This window comes from Aptenodytes patagonicus, chromosome 6 (genome assembly GCF_965638725.1).
Source record: "Aptenodytes patagonicus chromosome 6, bAptPat1.pri.cur, whole genome shotgun sequence".
Classification (NCBI taxonomy): Eukaryota; Metazoa; Chordata; class Aves; order Sphenisciformes; family Spheniscidae; genus Aptenodytes; species Aptenodytes patagonicus.
The window spans coordinates 47,512,498-47,532,706 of record NC_134954.1 but is presented as its reverse complement, the minus strand read 5'-3'; the positions used below and the strand labels follow the sequence as shown (position 1 = coordinate 47,532,706).

Genomic DNA, 20,209 nt, shown 5'->3' with positions numbered 1-20,209 from the left:
GACATCAAAGTAGCTAAGAAACCTCGGGAATAAGAGTACATGTAGCTTTAATTGGTTTTCTTTGAATCTGCTGCCTTTTATGCTAAGTAGTAACTATATTAAGTAACATTTACTTATATGTCTGTTGACTTCTAAACTGTGAATCAATCCTAAAAAAATGACTGTAGACGTCAAATCATCCAAAGATCAATCACCAGAAGAGAACGAGTATACACAGCCGGGGAGTTAAAAGTCATAAATCTACCCTTTTGGTTAAAAGCAGATAAGCCATATGAAAAAAATTAAACCTGTGTTCATAAAGCAAAGCACTGATGTGGCTGGTCTAAAAAACCTTGAATAACTTTTACAAACAGGAGACAAATAAATGTCCAACACAGGAAACTGTAACCAAGGCTGTAAATTTGGTTAACTAAAAATTAAGACTTTTCTTTGTATTTGCAGACAACTTTTATTATACTATAACAGACTAAATACTAACCAGCATGTGCAAAACTGACACAGCTAAAAAGCCAGTTCTCAGTTGTTTCTTCAGAACATGAAGTCTCATTTTTTGGGTTCAAACTCCTTTACAAACCTGACAAACCCTAGTTTTCATCCTATAAGTTAGAAGTATATGCAACTGAAGAAAACTGCATAAATTCTTTTCTCCTCTTAAGAGTTTAATGTTCCACAATCAGCTGCTGTGTTCTTAATTTTTGTCATCTGTTCCAAATTTGATTTTTGGCAACCTGAAGTAAGGACAAACAAGTAATCTGTTGCTAATTTCCTACAGATGTAGTATTTCTCTTCCCTAATCTAATTAGATGTTGCAGAAAAAGTAAAGGAATTTGTCTTGGTTTTAAGTGGACTGGTGTATCTACAAAGAAATTGGCTGTTTTAAAAGCTCCATTAATTAATCACAACTTGTAGAGTGATATCTTCACTGGAAACTGCAACCAAAGCATACAACTCCCTCCAGTGCTTTTGACAAAATTTGGTAACATTGTAAGGCAAGAATTCTCATTTCTCAACTCAGGTCTAGCGGCTTGGTCCAATACTGCTTCTTCTGAGAGGTATGTTGCCTAGATTTACTTGGTTATTGATCTATGGTATTTTGTCTCTTGCAGATGAATCTAGTAAGAGTTCCAATCTCTGAGCAACCATTTTCTTAGCTTGTCTGTATCAATGATATAATTTTTTCTCAATAAATCCTATCATAAACACAAGTATTTTCCTAAAGTGCTGTGGAACCGGCATGAAAGCAGTGAGATTTATTTTAAAATGTGGTTATTTACACAGCACCCAATTCAAACTGTCTTCTACAACTGATGAAGTCTGTGATAGTGACTTCTCTAATCAATGCATGTAAAGAGGCAGGAGGGGAAGCTAAAAGGATAAAAAAGGTCACTGGACTGCAGGCAGCTTCCATCAGCAACAGAAGCTGTTCTACTGTTAGCATTACTAATCATAACAGCACATGTATATACACACACAGAAGTCTAACCATTTTAAGAGGGTACCAGCTCAGCTGACTACCACTGCCACCAGCTCACGTTCTTTTCTTGTAATAGGCAAGAGTCTACTGTAACTGGAAAGTGAAGGCTGATCAACCTTTAACTGTGTGCCTTCATCTTAAAAAGTCAGCACAGCTGGAGAATAGAAACCATCAAGTGTTTGGTATCTCCAGAAGAACACAATGGAAGAAAGGCCAAGCACGCCGCAGGCAAATTCTAACTGATATAGTATGACTTGGCTGGAGACAGTCATCTCATTACTGCCACACGCAAGGGGCTACCAGGAAAGTTTCTGAAGAAGCAGTTTTAACTGCAGATAAATGCATTTGGGACAGCAGAGTGAGTCATTCAGTTGCTCGTCCACAAAAGACTCCAACATCACGGAACAACCAGAAAGAACAGCATTTAGGCATAGACAATGCCTTTAGTGTTCATACTTAAGGTAACAAAATATACCATAACTATAATTTTTTAGTTGATACCAGCTTTGCCAGCCAGCTTTGTCAAACAAGACATGTATCATACTGTCCATTTTCCTTTTCCTTCCAGGGAGGGAACTTTTAAGCTTATTCATCAGTGTGAGGCAAAGCTGACAGGCAATCTCAGAAGATAAATATGTTCTTACGTGTTTTATGGTTCCTGCTACACTTTAATTAGTGACCTCCTATGTAGAAAAAGTTACAGGGTAAATTTTAAATTCATGGCTATGAAGTCAGTCAGATAAATCTTGATTCTCCGATCAGTGTACCACAAATCAAGACTTATTACAAAGATAACATTTAGGTTCTCATTTCCCTTTCACTTATTTTATATCTATATACCCCAATTTTTAAAACCTACCATTCCATGCATGTGCACTAATTTAAACTTTTAGAATGTCTCCCTTGGATTCAAATTCAAAGTTCTTACCAAAAAAAATCCCTTCCCATCATTTGCTTTGCAGATTCCGTAAGTATAATGTGAAAAAATGTTGAGGTGCTAGTTTTGCAGGCACTGGGAAGAGTGTATTAGTAATCTTTGGGTTCTAGTGCATCATATGATGAAAACTGTTTTACTGTCATGCATAAACTTCATGACAAATAGCCAAGCATGTTTGATTACCAAAATACATAAGTATTGTTTATTTTTCATAAACTGATATGTTTATCTCAGGATGTTTTGAAAGCCTCCAAAAATCTGGCAAGTGAAGAGTCATTTTACATGTATTTCAAGAACATTTGAAAACTGGACAGCTCACACTTCTTATGCCAACAAAATTGGAAGTCGAAGTAATGCTTCAAGATGACAGACATGCACAATTTTCCTTTACTGTTGACTTATTAAAAAAACAGTTTGTGACTAATAATTGGAGAAAAAAGAAAGAGGAAGAGATGGTCTAATTGTGTTTCAAATTAAGTCTTTCCATTGACTATTTTCAGCTTAGGAAAAGGATAACTGGAAACACTCGAGAATACACTTTGTGTACAAAACTAAGGACATAATAGAAGTGGCAGAAAATGAAATTAATTTTTAAGAGTCTTTAGAAGAAACACAAAAAAAAGTGTCATGCCTTGTTTGTTGCGTATCTGTGACCACTCTCACAAATCCTTCACATCTGCTAACCACAAAAAACATGGAACATAAGGAAAACTACTCAAACCTTAAACTCCCAAAATACAAGCGCCAATAATGCTCTATTCCTCCAAGAGCTAAAATAGACCACAACTGTTCTTTAAATCACCTACAAATAATATGTGAGGTTCAGCAATCCAACTCTATTTTAAGACACTGTTGCCTACCAAAGACCATATATATTATGGGTTGATATCTCTGCATACAGAAACAGTTAACTGCATTTTCATACAATGTAACATTTAGTAATCACACATAAAACATGACCTACAATAATCTTCAATGGGTAGAAAAGCTTTTGTGTTATACCATGGTGTAGCAAGTATTATTGTAGTGACAACATGTCCATACAAGAACCAAGGCAAAATTGCTATGGAACACAAACTTTGTCTTTCCTTATGCCCATTTCAAGTTTTCCACTTTATCCCACAGGAGTTATTAGCCTATACAGATTTGTCTATGTGTGCTGAGCTTACATTACAACTATTACTAACTGTCATGCCCCCAAAGCTCCCTTGTTTTCCCTGAAAGAAACGTTAGCGTTTACTCTATACTGCCACCTTCTCTGTCCTGTGAAGCAAAGAACCTGTAGTTTTAATGCACTGGCAGTCCCCTGTCATGATTTTCACCTCTTATACATCAAGTCTAAAATGACAATGAATTTAAGTAAAAGCTAAAAAAAAAAAAACCAAAAAAAAACCAACCCAAAAAAAACAACCAACCAAAAAACCACCACGTAGCATTACCAACTGCTAAATTATGCATTATCTTTGTATGTAAGTCAGAATCTCTCAGCTGTGCAAACTGGGTTACAGACATAAAGAACTCCATCGTGTTAGGAGGGAGGGGGGTGATGCTGTACTGTGCCAGACCAGATGGCAGACTTCAACCTTATCTGCAACCTCTTCACTGAGTATATGCAGGGCAGTAACAAAGACTGTCCGTGAATGGACCCTTTCACTGATCACACACAACTAGCTACACGAGCATGATCAACACAGTTCTCTATTCTCTCCCCGCTACTTTCTTCTCCTATTGCTCTAGCACAGCTCACTGAAAATAGAGACAATTTCTTGGTGACAGAGAGACCAAAGGAAGAAGGAAAAAGATAATATGGGTGGGTGGAAGGGACAAGTTAGTCATATAGTCCTCGCTTCTCCTAACTTTAACTCATGCTATTACATCACTCATTCAGTCTACATTCAAGTGAAGTATCTCACACACAGAAACCAAGATTTAAAGTGTATGCCACTCATTACACAACTAAAAGCACAGAAGACAAAATGTAACCTACCAATTTAAGGAAGAATACTGTTCAAGCAAGGTTTGGGAAATCATTTTGTGAAAGACATTTTAATTTAGCAAAAATCACAGGGGGTTGGGGTGAAAACAACTTTTTGTACTCAGCAATGCTTAGAGGAAACAGAAGACAAGAACATAAGTGCAGACAGACACTTAATATCACCAAGACAAGATCTCCAGACTACAAAGCAATAGTCTTTGAAGACATTAATGTTCACAGCATCCAAAGAGATAGTGTTAAGAATTGTTATGAAAGGGAGAAAATTAAACAAATCATGATGACAACTAATAAAACCATGATTTTAGACAACCCAGGGAATTCCAGTCAACTCTCCTGAAAGTGGCATAGAGAGAAATTCAGAATGAGAACAACAAGGATGGTCCTGGCCAATAGGACCACTGAGAGTTATCATCTGTCATGATGCTGATGTATCTAAGGTGCCTGTCCAATTGCTCAGGCAAAAAGATTTGAATAATCCATTACCACCAATGGGTGTGTTCCTGCTCTCCCTTCCAGCCTCCAGTTCTTGGCTACTATCCCCCTACTGCGCATCAGGACACATCAGACCCCTCTGAGCCTATACAATTCACCCAAATCACACAGAATGAGCCCCAGAATAAAAGTGGTAAGTTCTGGTGTGTTAAGTACCAGCAAGTGCCAAAGCTGGGACAAGGGAGATGAGACAGTGTAAATAAGAGCTTTGGTTGGAAGGAAGGAAGAGAGGAAAGGGAAGTCATATCCTCCCATTTTTGGTGGCTGTGGAATCGCAGCCTCTTTCCGTAACATTTGTCACTACTATCAGTCAGAAAGTATACTAAACTATACATACCTTCAGTGGGCCAGTGCATGGCTGTTCTTTTACAGGATTTCCCTACATTTCCAGATCAGAGCGCTCTTAAATACACAGCAGAATTATTTTTTAAGATAGAATAGAACTTAATAACTGCAAAGCTTAATTTCCTTTTTCAGACAAGCATTTCCTCCTATCAAAACAGTCTTCCGTTTTACTTAGTTTTATTAGAATCACAAGAGGAAGAGCATAATATTAAGTTGCAGAAGAAAGGATGACTTTTTAAAGTCCCTATACTGCCTGGAGAGGACAGAAAGGATCAGTCAAAAGGGCAGAGCTGCCAAGTCACTGACCTCTTTTGTAAGAGCCATAGCAGCAAAGAAAAATTTTAAAGGTCAGCTCAACTACACACAGTCTCAAGGAAGACAGGCAAAAAAAAAGAAAAGAGTTAACTTAAAGCACTATGTGAGAATAACAAATCTCAAAACAGATCTGCTATGGCCACAAAGTAATATCCTCTCCCACTTTCTGCATAAAAACCGTGTTTTTTTCCCTACATGGACACTAGGTCTTCTTCAAAGGCTACTTCCTCAGAGAGATGTCCTCCATTAGAAACAGCACCACTGAGTCAACTGCGTGGGTGGGAGGGTAGAATTCAGCCCTACTAGGAAAAGGTGTTTTGGTTCACAACCTAGCCATGAAGATTAATAAGCCCCTAAACAGTAGTTTTCAGGCACTAAATGAATGAAAAAGGAAATAAATTCCTCTATTGGTACCCAATGATTCTACCAAAGAATCCTTGGGTTTCTGCCCATTTGTAAGGTGAATTTCATTTAAAAACCACCACCACCGAATCTGTCACAAACTCCAAACAAATGTAACTTTCTCCTTTTCCATTCACCAGTGATGAGAAAAAAAAGTTGCTTCACAGTAAAAAGTCCCATCCCATCACATAACGGTTTTAATACTGAATAGTTGAATACCAATTCTGCAAACTTGGGGAAAATTTCTCAGAGTAGAACACCTTCCTCAGGCTACTGAAATTAAAAAGAACAGAGTAAAAGCAAAGCAGCACTGTTAATGAATGTAGAGGTTTCTGCTCTCAAGAGGCAAGCAGAATTTGGCTCTCAAGTTACCAACACTTTCTGGTTACCTCCTTCAAAGGAATCATTCTTATCAACTTATCCGGGCAGAGAAACAATAGCCACATTCTTATGAGAAGCAATCACTGGGTTTACAAAGGCAGCTCTCGCATGTCTTTGTGAGAAAAGCTTTTGGGGGTGATTTTGAGCCTTGCAGTCAGTGGCTAAGAGCTCAGAAAGCAACTGAGAAAGCAACTGCAACACTTGCAGCAATACAGATTAGCTTCCTGTGAAGACAAAGCTACTTCTTGACCTCTGTCTCTTGATTCACCAACATCAAGTTACTTAAGTGCAGCATGTGGTTTGTTGATTACTCATGCTATGCAAAGAATTGAAAAATCTGGGAGACAAGAAGGGCAATCTTACCAACGCCTCAAGTGTATCACTCCTGAAGTAAGAGAGGCTGAGATCTAGAGGGAGACCTGAGAAATCAACTGCAGAAAACATCCTGCATTTTTAAAAATTAAAAATATGCAAAATTCAAGTTTTTCTTGTGCTATGCAAGTTACAGAAGCAATTAATTCAAGTAAACCATCTTTTTAGCCTGAGGAGAGACAAAAATGCAATATAGCCTAACTTTCTACATAAAAAAAAAAGAGCATGAATAACAGTCAGGGATCCAAAAAACCCCAAAATAAGCCTTGTTATACAGAAAGAAATGATTGACAAACAAACAACAATATAATCAATTATTGTCACAGGCTGCCTCCAACACTTAGGCCTACAGCAATAATGTAAAGGTTTGCATTTTAACTTTCCAAAGAGAAAAGGACACATTTCTTTCTACCTCTGTTTTGCTTCACTCAATACGAATCTCTAATAAAAATATACTGAACACCAACTTTTTATACAAAAAAGAAAGTTTACCTAAACTGTCACTCATTCATTTCTCACCATTTCAAATAAAGATTTAAATCTAAGTGTGACCTTGATGAGTTGATCATTAGACTGACAAGCCTGTATCATTCACTCTTTACATCAGATGAACTTTTGCTGCAGATGAGTAGAGGCATGCTTTCAGCACAGCTCATTCAAATTAGTGTTAATTATTGATTAGAAAAAACAAAGCTTGTTCCAGTTTTCTCCCGTAAAAGAGAACATGCGTATTAGCACAACTGACTTTTGAACAGGCCAGATTTCTGTTTCAGAGGATATTTCTACAAGCCAGCTTCTAGTTGAAGTTCTCTAAATTCACCAGAACATTTTCCCCATTTCCTCACACGAGTCACCAGCACCTTCAATGTTCCCCAAACTGGCTGTGTTTTTATGGAAAAGTTTCCTCTCTGATTAAGCAACACTGAGGCACCAAAATCCCAAATGAACATCTGCTATTGCTGTATCCCAGCCCAGTTGTTTTCCTGTGTTGTGCATTGCTTCAAAGAGTTCTCCCTGTCACACATTAAACAAGAATATTAAGTACCAGCAAATTACTGGTATAGTATAGCTCCAGATAGGCACTCATAAATTCCTCCATGTGTTTCAGGTATTAAGTGTACTGTAACAGGAACGCAGTCTTGTCAGTTGTACCTTCTTTGTTCCACAGCTGTGTGCTCCTCAGATTTAGATTAAAAACAATATATGAGATTTACTTAGAATAAAAACATTAACTATAAAACATTAAAATCCATGACTGGCTTAGGAGAAGGAAGAGGTGGGGAAAGCCCTTAATAATAATAATAAAAAAAAAAAATACACATTCTTTAAAAAGATTCCTTGCAGACAGAAACAAAAACAGAGAAAGTAGCCACCACAGCATGTGCAGTCCATGCAAAAGCAATCTTAATCTTTAATCAACCCCACTGCACTGAAGATGTTTAGCTAGGAGAGTCAGCGGGGCAGGGGGGGAGGGGGGGGAGTTTGAAGAAAAAAAAGAAACCAACCAAAATCTTGAATTAATGACACACTACCTCAGTGATTGGTTGTCCCTGTGATGTCAAGTCCAGTTCCTGAGGTCTCGGCACCTTATCGATATCCAAGGAGTCCATGCTGGAAGCTGCAGAGGTTATGCTGGAACGGGAGGAGTTACTGATTGAGCGCACCTCAGCATCACTCACTGTGCCAGCAGATGCTGTCCTCCTGTGCTGAGCAGTGACTACTGGTTTGGTGTCTTCTGCAACAGACTGTTGGGCTGCCTCATCCATGCTCAAAGAGGCCTTCTCTAACTGTGCAGTGATGTCATCCAAAGATACGTTGGCATGTGATGGTTTAGTCACCTTACCAGATGTGGAGGATAATCCTTTCATGCTACTGTGCTTAGTAGAAGGTCGGCTAGCAGGTGGTTTCTGAGCTTTCGATTCTGTGGCAAGGCATTTCACTGCAGCATTGTTTGCTGAATGAGACCCAATGCTGCTGAGCTCCTGCTCTATGGAACATAGATCAGCCATGAGGGCATCTAGATCCACAGTCTCCCCCTGATTCAGGGCTTCTGCAAAAAACAAGAGTTTTCAGTACACGCAGAGTTACTTCATTTGTCCGTGCAACTCTTCACTTTGTGTTATCAAATTTAACAGTTAGGGTAAGGGAGCAAAGGAAGCTCTATTTTATTTTCCCATCTGTATCATAAAATCTCTGCTCACTGCTAAGCAGAAATTTATTTGCACTACTGCTCTTAACTGGTCTAGGAGCAGTTAAAAAAAACCCAAACCTTTTTAGGTTAAAGACATTTGCCGACAGAAGAAATCTATGAATGTTCAGATTACATTTGAAAAGTTTAAACTGCTGTCCTGTGAACAGAATCTAAAAATACATTTGTATAATATCATGCCTCAACTTTTCAAAAAAAGTGCAGATGTTTTGCTAAGCATTTTCTGCTAAAGCAACGCAAGGTATGTGCCACTGCTTTAAAAAAAAAACCACAAAATACTACATACGTACTCAAGCCTTTAAATTAAAGCTTCCTGTATTATAACCAGGGGAAGCTATTTTAAGACAAGGAAAAACATGATTTTTGTTTAACTTGAAAGCATTCTGTAGCTATATTCCTACATCCTGTCCCATGAAGCAAGATGCTCTTTCTTCCCATTTAACAGATACACATCAATTCATTCTTTCATGAGACCAGATCCCAGAACGTGTATTTCTGTACAAACACTAGACTACAATTCTCAGATACTAGGTGCTGTAAAAGATACTGCTTTAGGATACCCAAAATTCTGTGCCATCAGAAAGCAATGCCTTCAGCAAACACGTTCTCACTTCAGCTAGAAGTGTATTTAAATGCTCTTATATTTCACAATGTTCTCATTTATAGCTAGAACAGTTTTTTTTCCTAAACTAATATTTGAGGGGGTTAATAATTTAACAAACCATTCAAATTGTACATGGAGAAGCGATATGAGAAGTTGGCAAGATTGGTTTCCTGACGGAGAGGTGATCTCTTCACTGGTGCCACAGGCTTGTCTGTATCCAAACTCTGAAAAAGACAAGAAAAAGGGCAGAATAAAGTTTGACAAGGAACTGGACAAGCAAGTCTTCAAGATGAATGAAAGTTAATTTTCTCTAAGACAAATTTTTCCAAAAACTCCTGGCATATTTAAAAAACAAAAAACCAAAAAACAAACAACACCTCTTTTTCAGACTTTAGACTGAAAACATACGTCACCATACCACAGAGATTTAGCTTCAGATATTCAATGGAGAAAAGATGTCAAACGCATACTGTTGGGTTTGGTTGGTTTTTTTTTAGAACCAAAAGGATGGAAGCATATTCCATAAATGCATTTTTAAGTGGTGTTTCATACTAGCTCATTTTGAAACACAGACAGCTGGTTTACCTGTAACAACCTCTCTGCAGCGCATTGCACAAGTATCTAAACACATTCAAATGCATCATTAGCTCTAAGAAATGCATCATTAGCTTATGAGCATAATCATGGCATAAGTACACAAAAGCATTCAGTGAAGAATTCTATTTTATTAAAAGGGATTTTAAATTGACTAAATTCAGACTTTTTTCTCAATAAGCCTTTCCTGTGAAAAATGTTAAATTGTGAAAGCAAACCCAAGCCAGTTTATGTAGGATAAATTTTTTTAGAGAAACTAATATAGGTTAAAAAGAGACAAGACATCTTTCTACCCAATGCATTTAATTGTTATGTTATGAAGGCTAATATAGGCATAATATTATAATAAATACCAGCATTTTTGTAAGTAGCAAGTAGTAGGGCACTATGATCCAGCTGGTGACCCAAGAGGTGCATGATAGGGTCCGGAGTTGCTGCCCTTGGAGTGACAAGTGTTACATGGGGAACCTAGCTCTTGCTGTCGCTGAGGCTCGACAGGCCTGCAGACGGTTTGAATTTAAGCAATGCTTGTACTGATAATGCTTTCCTGGAGATATGCTTGTCTGAAAGAAAAGCAGCTTCTAGCTCTAACAGAACAAAGTTTTTTATTTCCATTTTCTACATCTTTACTCAAGCCTTTGTTAAAAATTAAATGCACTATTTTTTTCCCCTAATATTTATTTTTGCTGAAGTCCCTTCTCTCCTCAGTTTGGCTTGAACTTGAAAAAAAAAATCATTTTATTAGGAAGTCAATCATCACTTAATGAGAAGTCACTGATGCAGCCTTGTCTTCCATCAGGTGGAAAAAACCTCACCCCTAGTACCTCTGATGGAGCTAACATTGTCTCACACAGAACAGCTGAAAAAAACAACAACAACAACAACAATAATAATAATAATCTATCTGTAACCCTAGAGGCAGCAGTGAAACCCAAGACAGAAGAGGCAAGTTAGGGTTCATTCCTTCAGACTGAACCCACAGACTGCCACAAAAGATTACCTGTAAAGCAAATATATTCTGGTTAGAAGCATCTAAAATGTGTTTTACTGAATTTAATAATAATTAAGTTATTTCACATCCTTGGAAACACATGTGATATGCTCTCACTATTATCAGAGCACATTCTCCATAACACATTATGATGCTAAACTAGCAGTTTGGAGAACTGCTGAAAAGTGCAACAGCACCAGCAGCTTAGTTCTGAATGATCATGAGAAGCAAGGTAAGATTTCCTTCATTTAACCTGCACCACAGAGCAGGATAAATGTTAATGCACTCTGCATCAGTGCCAAACACTGCTCACACGTGCTGCAAATTTTGTGACTACATTTTATAATACTTTTATTAGACCAACAGTTAAAGAGGGCAAAGTGAATTCAAATGATCTCATGGGCATCTTAACAATTACAAATCTTTTAAAAAGCACTTCCATCTGGAAAGGAATCTGGGTCTTACTCTCAATGCCCCCAAAATAAAACATTTAGGAAATCTAAAAAAGAAGTTAAAGTTCAAGGAACTCAGGGACAAAAAACCTTTCCTCCTACTGCTCTTAAAGTCCAGCTGATAAATAGCAACAAATGCTGAGACTACAGGAGAATGCACTTTGGAGCTCATTAGCTCTAATCACCCCCCTTTATTGGTACTTCATTGGGACAGCTGCATCAAGACACAATCACTTTCCAAACAAACAGAGACACAACTAACTGCTTTAACTTTTTTATACAAAACCATATGAGGTCATTCAAAGTTTTGGGGGAAATGTTATTTCTCAGTAGTCACAAAAGACAGGAAGGGCAACTGTCAGGCTATGTTGCAGACTGTGTTGTACAGCAATATGAAAGTGAGAAACAAATAATGTGGGTCCTCCCCTTAACTATCTGTTAGTAGGTTTTAAGAATTTTGCATGGATCAGCACACAAACTGAGACATCACCATGAAGTCTGTATGTCAACAGTGTAGCTATAAGCCCCAAGTAAAGTATGCTTATATTTCTAGGCTGCTCCTACCTGAAAAAAAATGGGACAGAGAACAAAAGGCCTAAGACCAATTACCCATTGTGTTCTTCTGTGAAGATTCGCACTCCAGGTAATTTAATAGAGCCCATGCCTTCAAAACTACTCCCACTTACCATTAAAAATCCTTCAGAGGAAGTTAAAAAAACAACAAGATTTACGATATACAGATATCTTTCACACTGTCTTCCATTCATCTCAAAAGGCAGGATTCTTTATTGCCCTGCATGCACAAGTTCAGAAAAAAAAAAAAATCGTTTTCCCCTACATTTAGATCTTGGAGGCAGGGATTTAACCAGAAGATAACAGAGATGAGCCTGAATTTGAAATGCTGCCATATGATTAGCTCAATTTTCCTTCAGTCTTTGGGTAAGATGAAGATGAGAAAAGCTGCCTCTTCTCCAGCTTACTGAAAATCGAGGTATCATACCTTTGCTTAAGTCTACATGACAAAGAGGGAGAAGATAAAATACATTATTCAGGAGGGCCAGCTCACATGGCTAAAAAAACCACAGCAGGCAGTCACAGAGAAATGGCCTATCATCCCAGGAGTCTGGCATACCATGCAAAACGCAAGATCTGCTCATGAAGGAAAGGAAAAGCACTAGAAAGAAGTGCCAAAAGAAGATGTCCTATCAGCTGCCTCTCTGATGAGGAAGAGTATCTGAGTCCTCTAGGGTATATCAGGGCACCTTACCATGTCATCAGTGGCAACATTCACAATTTCTTGTTCCTTATTGCTGTTCAGGTGCAACAAATAAATGCTGTCATAGCTGGACAATGTCCAACCATATGTTTGGAGATATAGCCTACCTCTAGCCAGCTAAAGACAGCGTTTCTCTATATACCTGAGGATAAAATACCAATTCCATAGTTGTCATAAGGAATCATACCCTTTGGGAAAGGTCAAACCAGCAGGCTGTGAAAAATGAATTTAACAACTTTAAGATGGGGAAAACAAGCCAATTTAGAAACCTTTAAAGAGTACTGAGCTGGTCACATGCTACAGTCTACCTTGCTGCAAGTGGCAGTTCTAAGTAGTTAGCATCCAACTGAAAAGAAACATGTAATACCTATAAAGAATTATTCTGTGAGATGATTGAAACCTCCCTAACCTGTGTGAGTTTGTCCAGTTCGCCCAGCCAGGCCCCAAACATCTTGTCCAGATCCTGATCTTCCTTATCACTATCTTCTTCCGCACCATGGTCAAGTTCTTCATCTGATAATTGCTCCATCTGAAAAAAATAAAAGTTTGACACTCAAATTGTATCTGTGTCTAAGAAAACTGGTGTCAGCTACTAAGTTTCTGAAAAAATGTTCTGAAGTCAAAGCACATGTCTGTCCATAAGCTTTATAAAAATTGCACACATTCACAGTTTATTATCCTGTTCACAACTAAAGAGTCAGCGTGAAAGCTGCAACGGATAATTACAAAGCCATTCTTACAGCTCACTTTTGTCAGAACCATGCAGAAAAAGATGAAGAACAGAGTCCACAATATTTAATACACCATCATAAATTATTTCATGCTAGCCTTGCATGTGCGTTCATTGCCAGCTATTGTTGGCAAAGTCTATTGACTTTACATTACAAAAATTCAACTCTTGTCCAAGGAATTCAGCTGACCACAGTTAAGCAACACCATTCAACCCACAGGAAGTGCAGTCTGACTGCACTGCAAATAGCTGACTCTACACATCTGTAAACAGAAATGCTTAAACAGGCCACAGAGAATGCCAGCAATACATCCCATGAGACAGTTTAAATCTTGGACACTGTCCAGATCACTTCAGTGATACTGCACAATTTTTACCCAACAAAGAAACTCCTCCCTGGAAGCAAAGAGTCACCATTATAGCTATCAGACCCTCCTTCATTCAACAAATTTGAGTGACCAAGATAAAGACATAACGTTCTCCAAAGGTTATCTGTTATGACCTCAAAGGAAATTAATCTTTTGTTAAACAAGCCTCTCTTCTCTTCCCCAAACATGTTTTCCAAGCCCCTTATATGGAGCGAAGAGACACATGCCTTCCTGGGTACATCCACACTGTTAAACCCAGGATCTGATTCAGAATGAAAATTTACATACTTGGGGGGAAAACAACATAGGCAACAATTTGGGAGTGATCAGGCACTACAAAAGAGTAAATCCTAGAGATGTGCTATAGAATGTCCAGAGAGACATGTGAACAGATCGCCACCAAGAGCTACACAAAAAATTCGTGGTGTGCTGTACAGCTTGATTTGGTCAAGTCATGGGCTACATCATAATTTGTTACATAGCTTTCAGAAAGCACCAGTTTACATTTCGTAGATTTAAAAGCAAACTTCCTAAATGCTAGTCTTCAGGAAAAGACACATCTTGGTCTGAAAGACATCAGAGCGTTGCAGAGTTAAATTGATGAGAGACGCCATGAAAGATGATAAAGGTGATGTCAAAGAAATACTGTTCAATCCGTTTTTGACTTTATATGACAGTAGTTAATGCAAAAAACCTCCATGATTTAAAAATAGCCTTTCCTTCTATTTATATATTGCTTATATTTCACTTTACCTTGATAAAATAATCAAGGAACAGGAGACTTCAGAGGTGATCTACAATTCTGAGGTCAGCAGAAGCCAATGCCTCCCACAGATGCAAGATACTGCCATCCAGTTGCTCTAGGCAAAGCCACTTCAGTCTCCTACTAAGATTTTACTTTTGTGGGACAGCACAACACAGCTGCTTACCTTAAAAGGGGCAATAATATTAAAGCTAACCCGGCATGGCATACTGCACCGAGCAACCACTGAACAGATTAAATTCACCATCTGAATCTCATTTCATCCAACACTTGTTTTGAGTCCTGTAAAGTACTTCTAGCACTGCAGGGAAGGGAAGGAAGCTCTTCCTAAAAACTAAAAGTGATGCTGAAATCCAAAAAATGCCAACATGCTTATGTAATAGAGCTGCATCCTTCCACCAAGACCGCACCAGGTTTTTATGTTCTATAAGTCAGGCATGCCTCCCCCTGCAAGATTCCTCTCCATGATGTCACCTGAAAGCCCTCCCACATACAGAAATGGAGACAGCAGGGTAGCAGCCACTCATACTCTGCCTGAACTTCTGCAAAACAAACAGAAGCTGGATTCCACTTTCATGCCCCTTCAAAGCTTTGCTTTACTACTCCTTAGGCTTTTACATGGACCAGAAATACTGTAAATTCAACACAAAATACATTATACTTAAGGTGACATGGCCAAACTGCTGTAACACTGTTCACATTTGACAACACAGCATTTCTCAATGTCTACATACACTTAAAGAATTTTTATTTGAAGGCTAAGGGAAGCTACTAAAAGCGTGCCTTAGGAAATGTGACTATGAACTGGCAAATCAAATCAAACAGAGCTCGGTATTTACAGATACTTTACACTGCTAGCCTTTCCCTCTTTGAGCTGTTTTTGCCACTTACTCTACAGTTAGATGGGATTTGTTTTGCAGTGCATTCATTCTATGGCACTGTCCATAACTCATCCTTTCATTAAGAGAGGAGCTTGTTCTTTTTACTAATATTTCTGAGGATCTAAGCTGTGGAAAGAAACCAGCATTCTCAATCTCCCATAAACTGTTGCTTTAGCTATTTTAACTTGGCATCAGAGACACTGCTTTAGTTCCAGTTACTCTGAAGACAGAATTAGCAGCCTAAAGAAAACTTTTACAAGTAAAGTACTGTTGTGTCAGCAAGTCTGGCACTAAACCCTGTAGTATTTGCCAGCTCCTTGTAGTCCCCACCCAAGCTTCCTAACGTCAGCTGCATTTCCTATGAGCCTGTCAACGTTTGCTTGCAAAAGACACACAGAGGATAGTGTCTCACTTAAGAAACAGCTAATATTAACTTGCTAGTTCTATAAAAGGGATCTCTCTTAGCACAAGCTCCGCTACTGGAAGGAGATATCCCAAAGGACATTAATTAAAGGATTAATTCAATAAATTAAGGCAGAGACAAAATGCTCAGATAACAGTACCTGAACTTTTTGACATAAGAACTCAAAGCATCAACAACTCAAAAAGAGTGCACATTCCAATTAAAAAGCTTGAAATTTTCATTTTTACGGCCATTTTCTTTCTCACTGTTCTTGATCACAGCAAACATGCACCATACTTTAGCAAGTCATGACCTAACTGGGAGTTATCATACCTTTCTAAGTATATGACATTTTTATTTATAACAAGAAAGAAAAATGGTATAAGTTTAATGGGGTGGGAGGGGGGGGTGGGCTGGGGTTTTTTGTGTGTGTTTTGTTGTTTTGTTTGGTTTTTTTAAGGAGTCATTTAGAACTAAATTAGTTCTAAGAAACGGAAAAGGAGTAACTGTTCTAAGATGACACCATAAAGCAAGCCACTGACATTCCTAAAGCATTTGCAGGGTAGCAGAGTTTAAGTAGCTGTTGCTTCTGCTTAGCTCATACCAGGTGAAATGCCAAAATAATTTTAGGATTCAAGTTATTTTTCAACACTTCACCTTCTATTCTGTTCAAGTTTATGTCACAATAGAACTTAATGAAAATGAGAAGCATCATTCTGGGATACCGAGATAAAATAAGTTACCAACGTGGTATAGTCTTCCATATGCAAGTAAGGCTTCCTGCACTAAAGTGTGGTCTATGTACTATTTCATTATCTACTATGGACTGCATCAGTCAACTTTATCTGTTTGAAACGCTGTTTAAACAGGCAGACCCATAATCGCTGTAAGTCAACCATCTAGTTTCCAAAACAGTTCATTCAGTTTGTTCACCTTTAAATGCATGAAGCACAGTATTCTAATATCATTTAATGAAAAGTTACTGAGACTTTCCTTAGAAGTCACCAGTTGCAACATTTAATCACAACCTACTATTTGAACTACACTGTAAGGAAAAAAACTTACCAATAATTTAGAAAAAAAGAAACATTTACTCTTTCAAGCTGATTCTTACGCAAGCCATTGTAGCTTTCAGTATGCCAGGACAAGCATGAGATGACGCGATATCAAAACACATGAGGAAAGATGAAAAGCCCAAGAACAATGCTTCAAATATACTATTTTGACATTTTCAAGAAAAGACACCATCACAGAATTCTAAAACTAACAAATTGCTGTCATCGGAAAGTAACAGCTTTCCCAAGCTGATCTTTGGGACAGAGGTAAGTTATAAACAAAAGTGTCTTTCACTGAGACCCCAGTCTGCAGACTTGCACTTTGAGATGGTAGTTCCTACCTTAAAATCAACCCAGTTCAAGATAATAGGAAATTTTATTATATTAACAATATTTCCTTATAATGAAAACACTCTGCACTGAAAAAAGTAGTTGTAAAAGAATCAGACTGCAGGATTTGTCTACACCACACTTAATTAATGATGGAAAGATTACCAGAGAAACAAAAATAGAATTCTGAGTCCAACTGGAAACGCCAATGTGCTTAAAGGGTCAGCAACAAGAATGTGTTTATTCACTATAATTTCAGAAGCACTGTAACAAGCATTTTGAACTAGAGATGCTTAAGTATGTTCAAAGGCAACTGACAGCATAAAACCCCAAAATGAAAACAAACTATCTTTCTTTCAGACAACTGATGTTTTCACCCCCAACCTTTCTTATTATTTAAACATAAGCTTGTACAAGCTCATGCTTGTTACTGAACTAAGGGTTTTCTTCCTAAAAACAACTGCAGAATTTGTTACAAATCTATTATAGGGATGCAGTAGACAATACACAAACATTCAAAACACCATCTGAACAAGTAACTGGATTTCTGCATTTTAAAATCTAGCCTCAGGAACCAAGAGGAACTATACAGCATACTCTGGTTTGGAAAACATACTCTGGAGCTGGTTTGGAAATCAGAGTTGTTCTTCCATTTGTGATCATCCATGTGTCATCATGCCAGTATCCATTTCTGCTTAAGAAGTTGTATATGACAGAACAATACAGTAGTGTACCGTACGAGCACATAAGCATAGTGTGCACACATGAATACAAGAGTAAGATTCCAGCAGGTTTTCACCTCTAATACTCATTCACCTGACTGCTTAAGGAAATAAGGTTACTTACACAGAAAAAAAAATTTAAATGCTTTCACAAAACTGACAGCCAAAGCTCACATCCACATTTCTACACATTTTCTTGAAGTTCCGGTAGATAACGAAAGGTAGTTTGAGCACATAAATTATTTGTTTCATATTAATACTCTGCCCATATGACAGGGGCCAATCAAATCAGCATGTTTTTCAGTAAAAAAATAAGAAAGTCTTATGCTATAACTGACACTAACATTTCTCCTTTTAATTTATTACTGCAGCACACTAAGCCAATGATACAGTGCAGATCATTTGCTTTAGTATTTCCATGTTTCTTCTTAATAAGCATAAAATATTCTGAAATTAACTACTCCTGAAAGAGAGATTTGGAGGGGGATTAGAAAGTTATGGGAAATTCTTTGTGCATTATCCAATGTCCTATAACCCAGTTTGCATTAAGAGTAATCTAGATGAAAACCTAAACAAAAGAGCATTTGTTTTCTTTTAGCTTCAAATAGCATAGGTACGAGGCTGAATACATCCCAAGGCTCCTACAGCACACAGACATTCCGATGCCTCTCAAATTCAAAAACTGACGTATAAATCTGTCAGCCAAAAAATTCAAATTCAAAACATCCCAAATAAAAATCTTATGTCAAGTAAAAGCCTCCTTCAATATACTATTTTGAGCCAGCTTTGAGTTTTGTTTTTCTTTTTTTAAACCATGCTTCAGGCAATAGTTTTCCAGGCTTGTAGTCACACAACATGGTGAAAACACATTGAATGTCTGATAAAAGATAAAGTTTTAGCCACTTTAGTAAAAGCAAAGAGACCTTTTATAACCAATAACCTCATAAGTTTCTGAAATTACTCAGGCAGTAATTTTAATAGTTAAAATTCTGCATTTAAGCATTATCAAAGATAGCATCTGTTGCCACATTTAAAAAATCAAATAATGTCTATGCACTCCTTTGTACCCGTTGAACAGGTAAAACTATTTACGCAATATAGCTTTAAAATGGAAGAATATTGAATCTATGCCTTGCACACATGAAGAGATTCACATACTCAGAAGTACTGTGGGTGACCTCTTGAGGTCCTGGACAGCAATATCCATCTGCCTCAATAGAAGATCACACATCAATAGACTGAAGATATAATTAAGGTGTATAAAGCATTCATAGTTACTAATGTATTTCAATATTGGGTCACTGGATTATCAAGGAATGTGACAACCTTTGATTCAAGTCTACTACCTGTCTCCTGCCCTTCTTTCCCGCCCCCCCGCCCAACTCATTAAGGATGTTTTCTTTACATCAATACATTATCTGCCACCATTCAATTGATCTGTCCTGTCAAACTCAACTGCATTCCAACTATCAAGGAAGCAAGGGACTCAGCATTACTTTGGAAAATTTATTTTATTTAATTCCTTACTTTTTCTTAAAATAAACTAATTAGAAATTTGGAAACGGGGTTGGCAAAAAGGAATGAACAAATGTTTACGCACATGAGGTTCTTTAAGTTGTTCTTCAAAATTAAAATAGGGCATTGGACTTTAGCAATAAATCCTATTCTTCAAACATAGGAAGTCAAGAGCAGAACATGAAATGTACAAGACTTATTCAAAGCAACTCGGAGAAGGAAGACAAATAATCACAGAATACATAAAAAAGTTTAAAAAGTAATTTGCAGTTCAAGCATATTTCATTTTCAAGTCTTTTACTTTGTATCAGGCAGCTGGTCTGGACTGCAGAAATCCAGCAAGTACGAAAACCAGGCATCCTCACTGTAAGGTCTTATTCTCGGGTTTAGCTGGAAGGTGCAAAACTGGACAGCCCACAATATTCCCTCCCTTACCCACTGATTTGTGCGACATGCAAGAATGTATCTTTGAAACCACAGAAAAAAATCTTCATGTCTGAAAATACATGTTTTGAATTGCAGACAGGCTAGAGTTTCAATAAAAGATCAATGAAAAGCTGCTGAAAGTAACAGTTATTCAGTCAAACATATTCAGCATGATT

General features: G+C 37.6%; 1 protein-coding gene across 3 annotated transcripts in view; it reads right to left on the bottom strand.

Moving 5' to 3' along the window:
• RAPH1 (Ras association (RalGDS/AF-6) and pleckstrin homology domains 1) overlaps positions 1 to 20,209 on the bottom strand; it is a 103,639-nt gene that overhangs the window by 53,245 nt on the left and 30,185 nt on the right. For all 3 annotated transcript variants that reach the window (XM_076342439.1, XM_076342441.1, XM_076342440.1), the window contains exons 2-4: positions 13,250 to 13,369; positions 9,646 to 9,751; positions 8,247 to 8,764 (exon numbers count right to left, since the gene is read on the bottom strand). In XM_076342439.1, the coding sequence (XP_076198554.1) occupies positions 8,247 to 8,764; positions 9,646 to 9,751; positions 13,250 to 13,369 (744 nt within the window). The remainder of the gene's footprint in view (positions 1 to 8,246; positions 8,765 to 9,645; positions 9,752 to 13,249; positions 13,370 to 20,209) is intronic.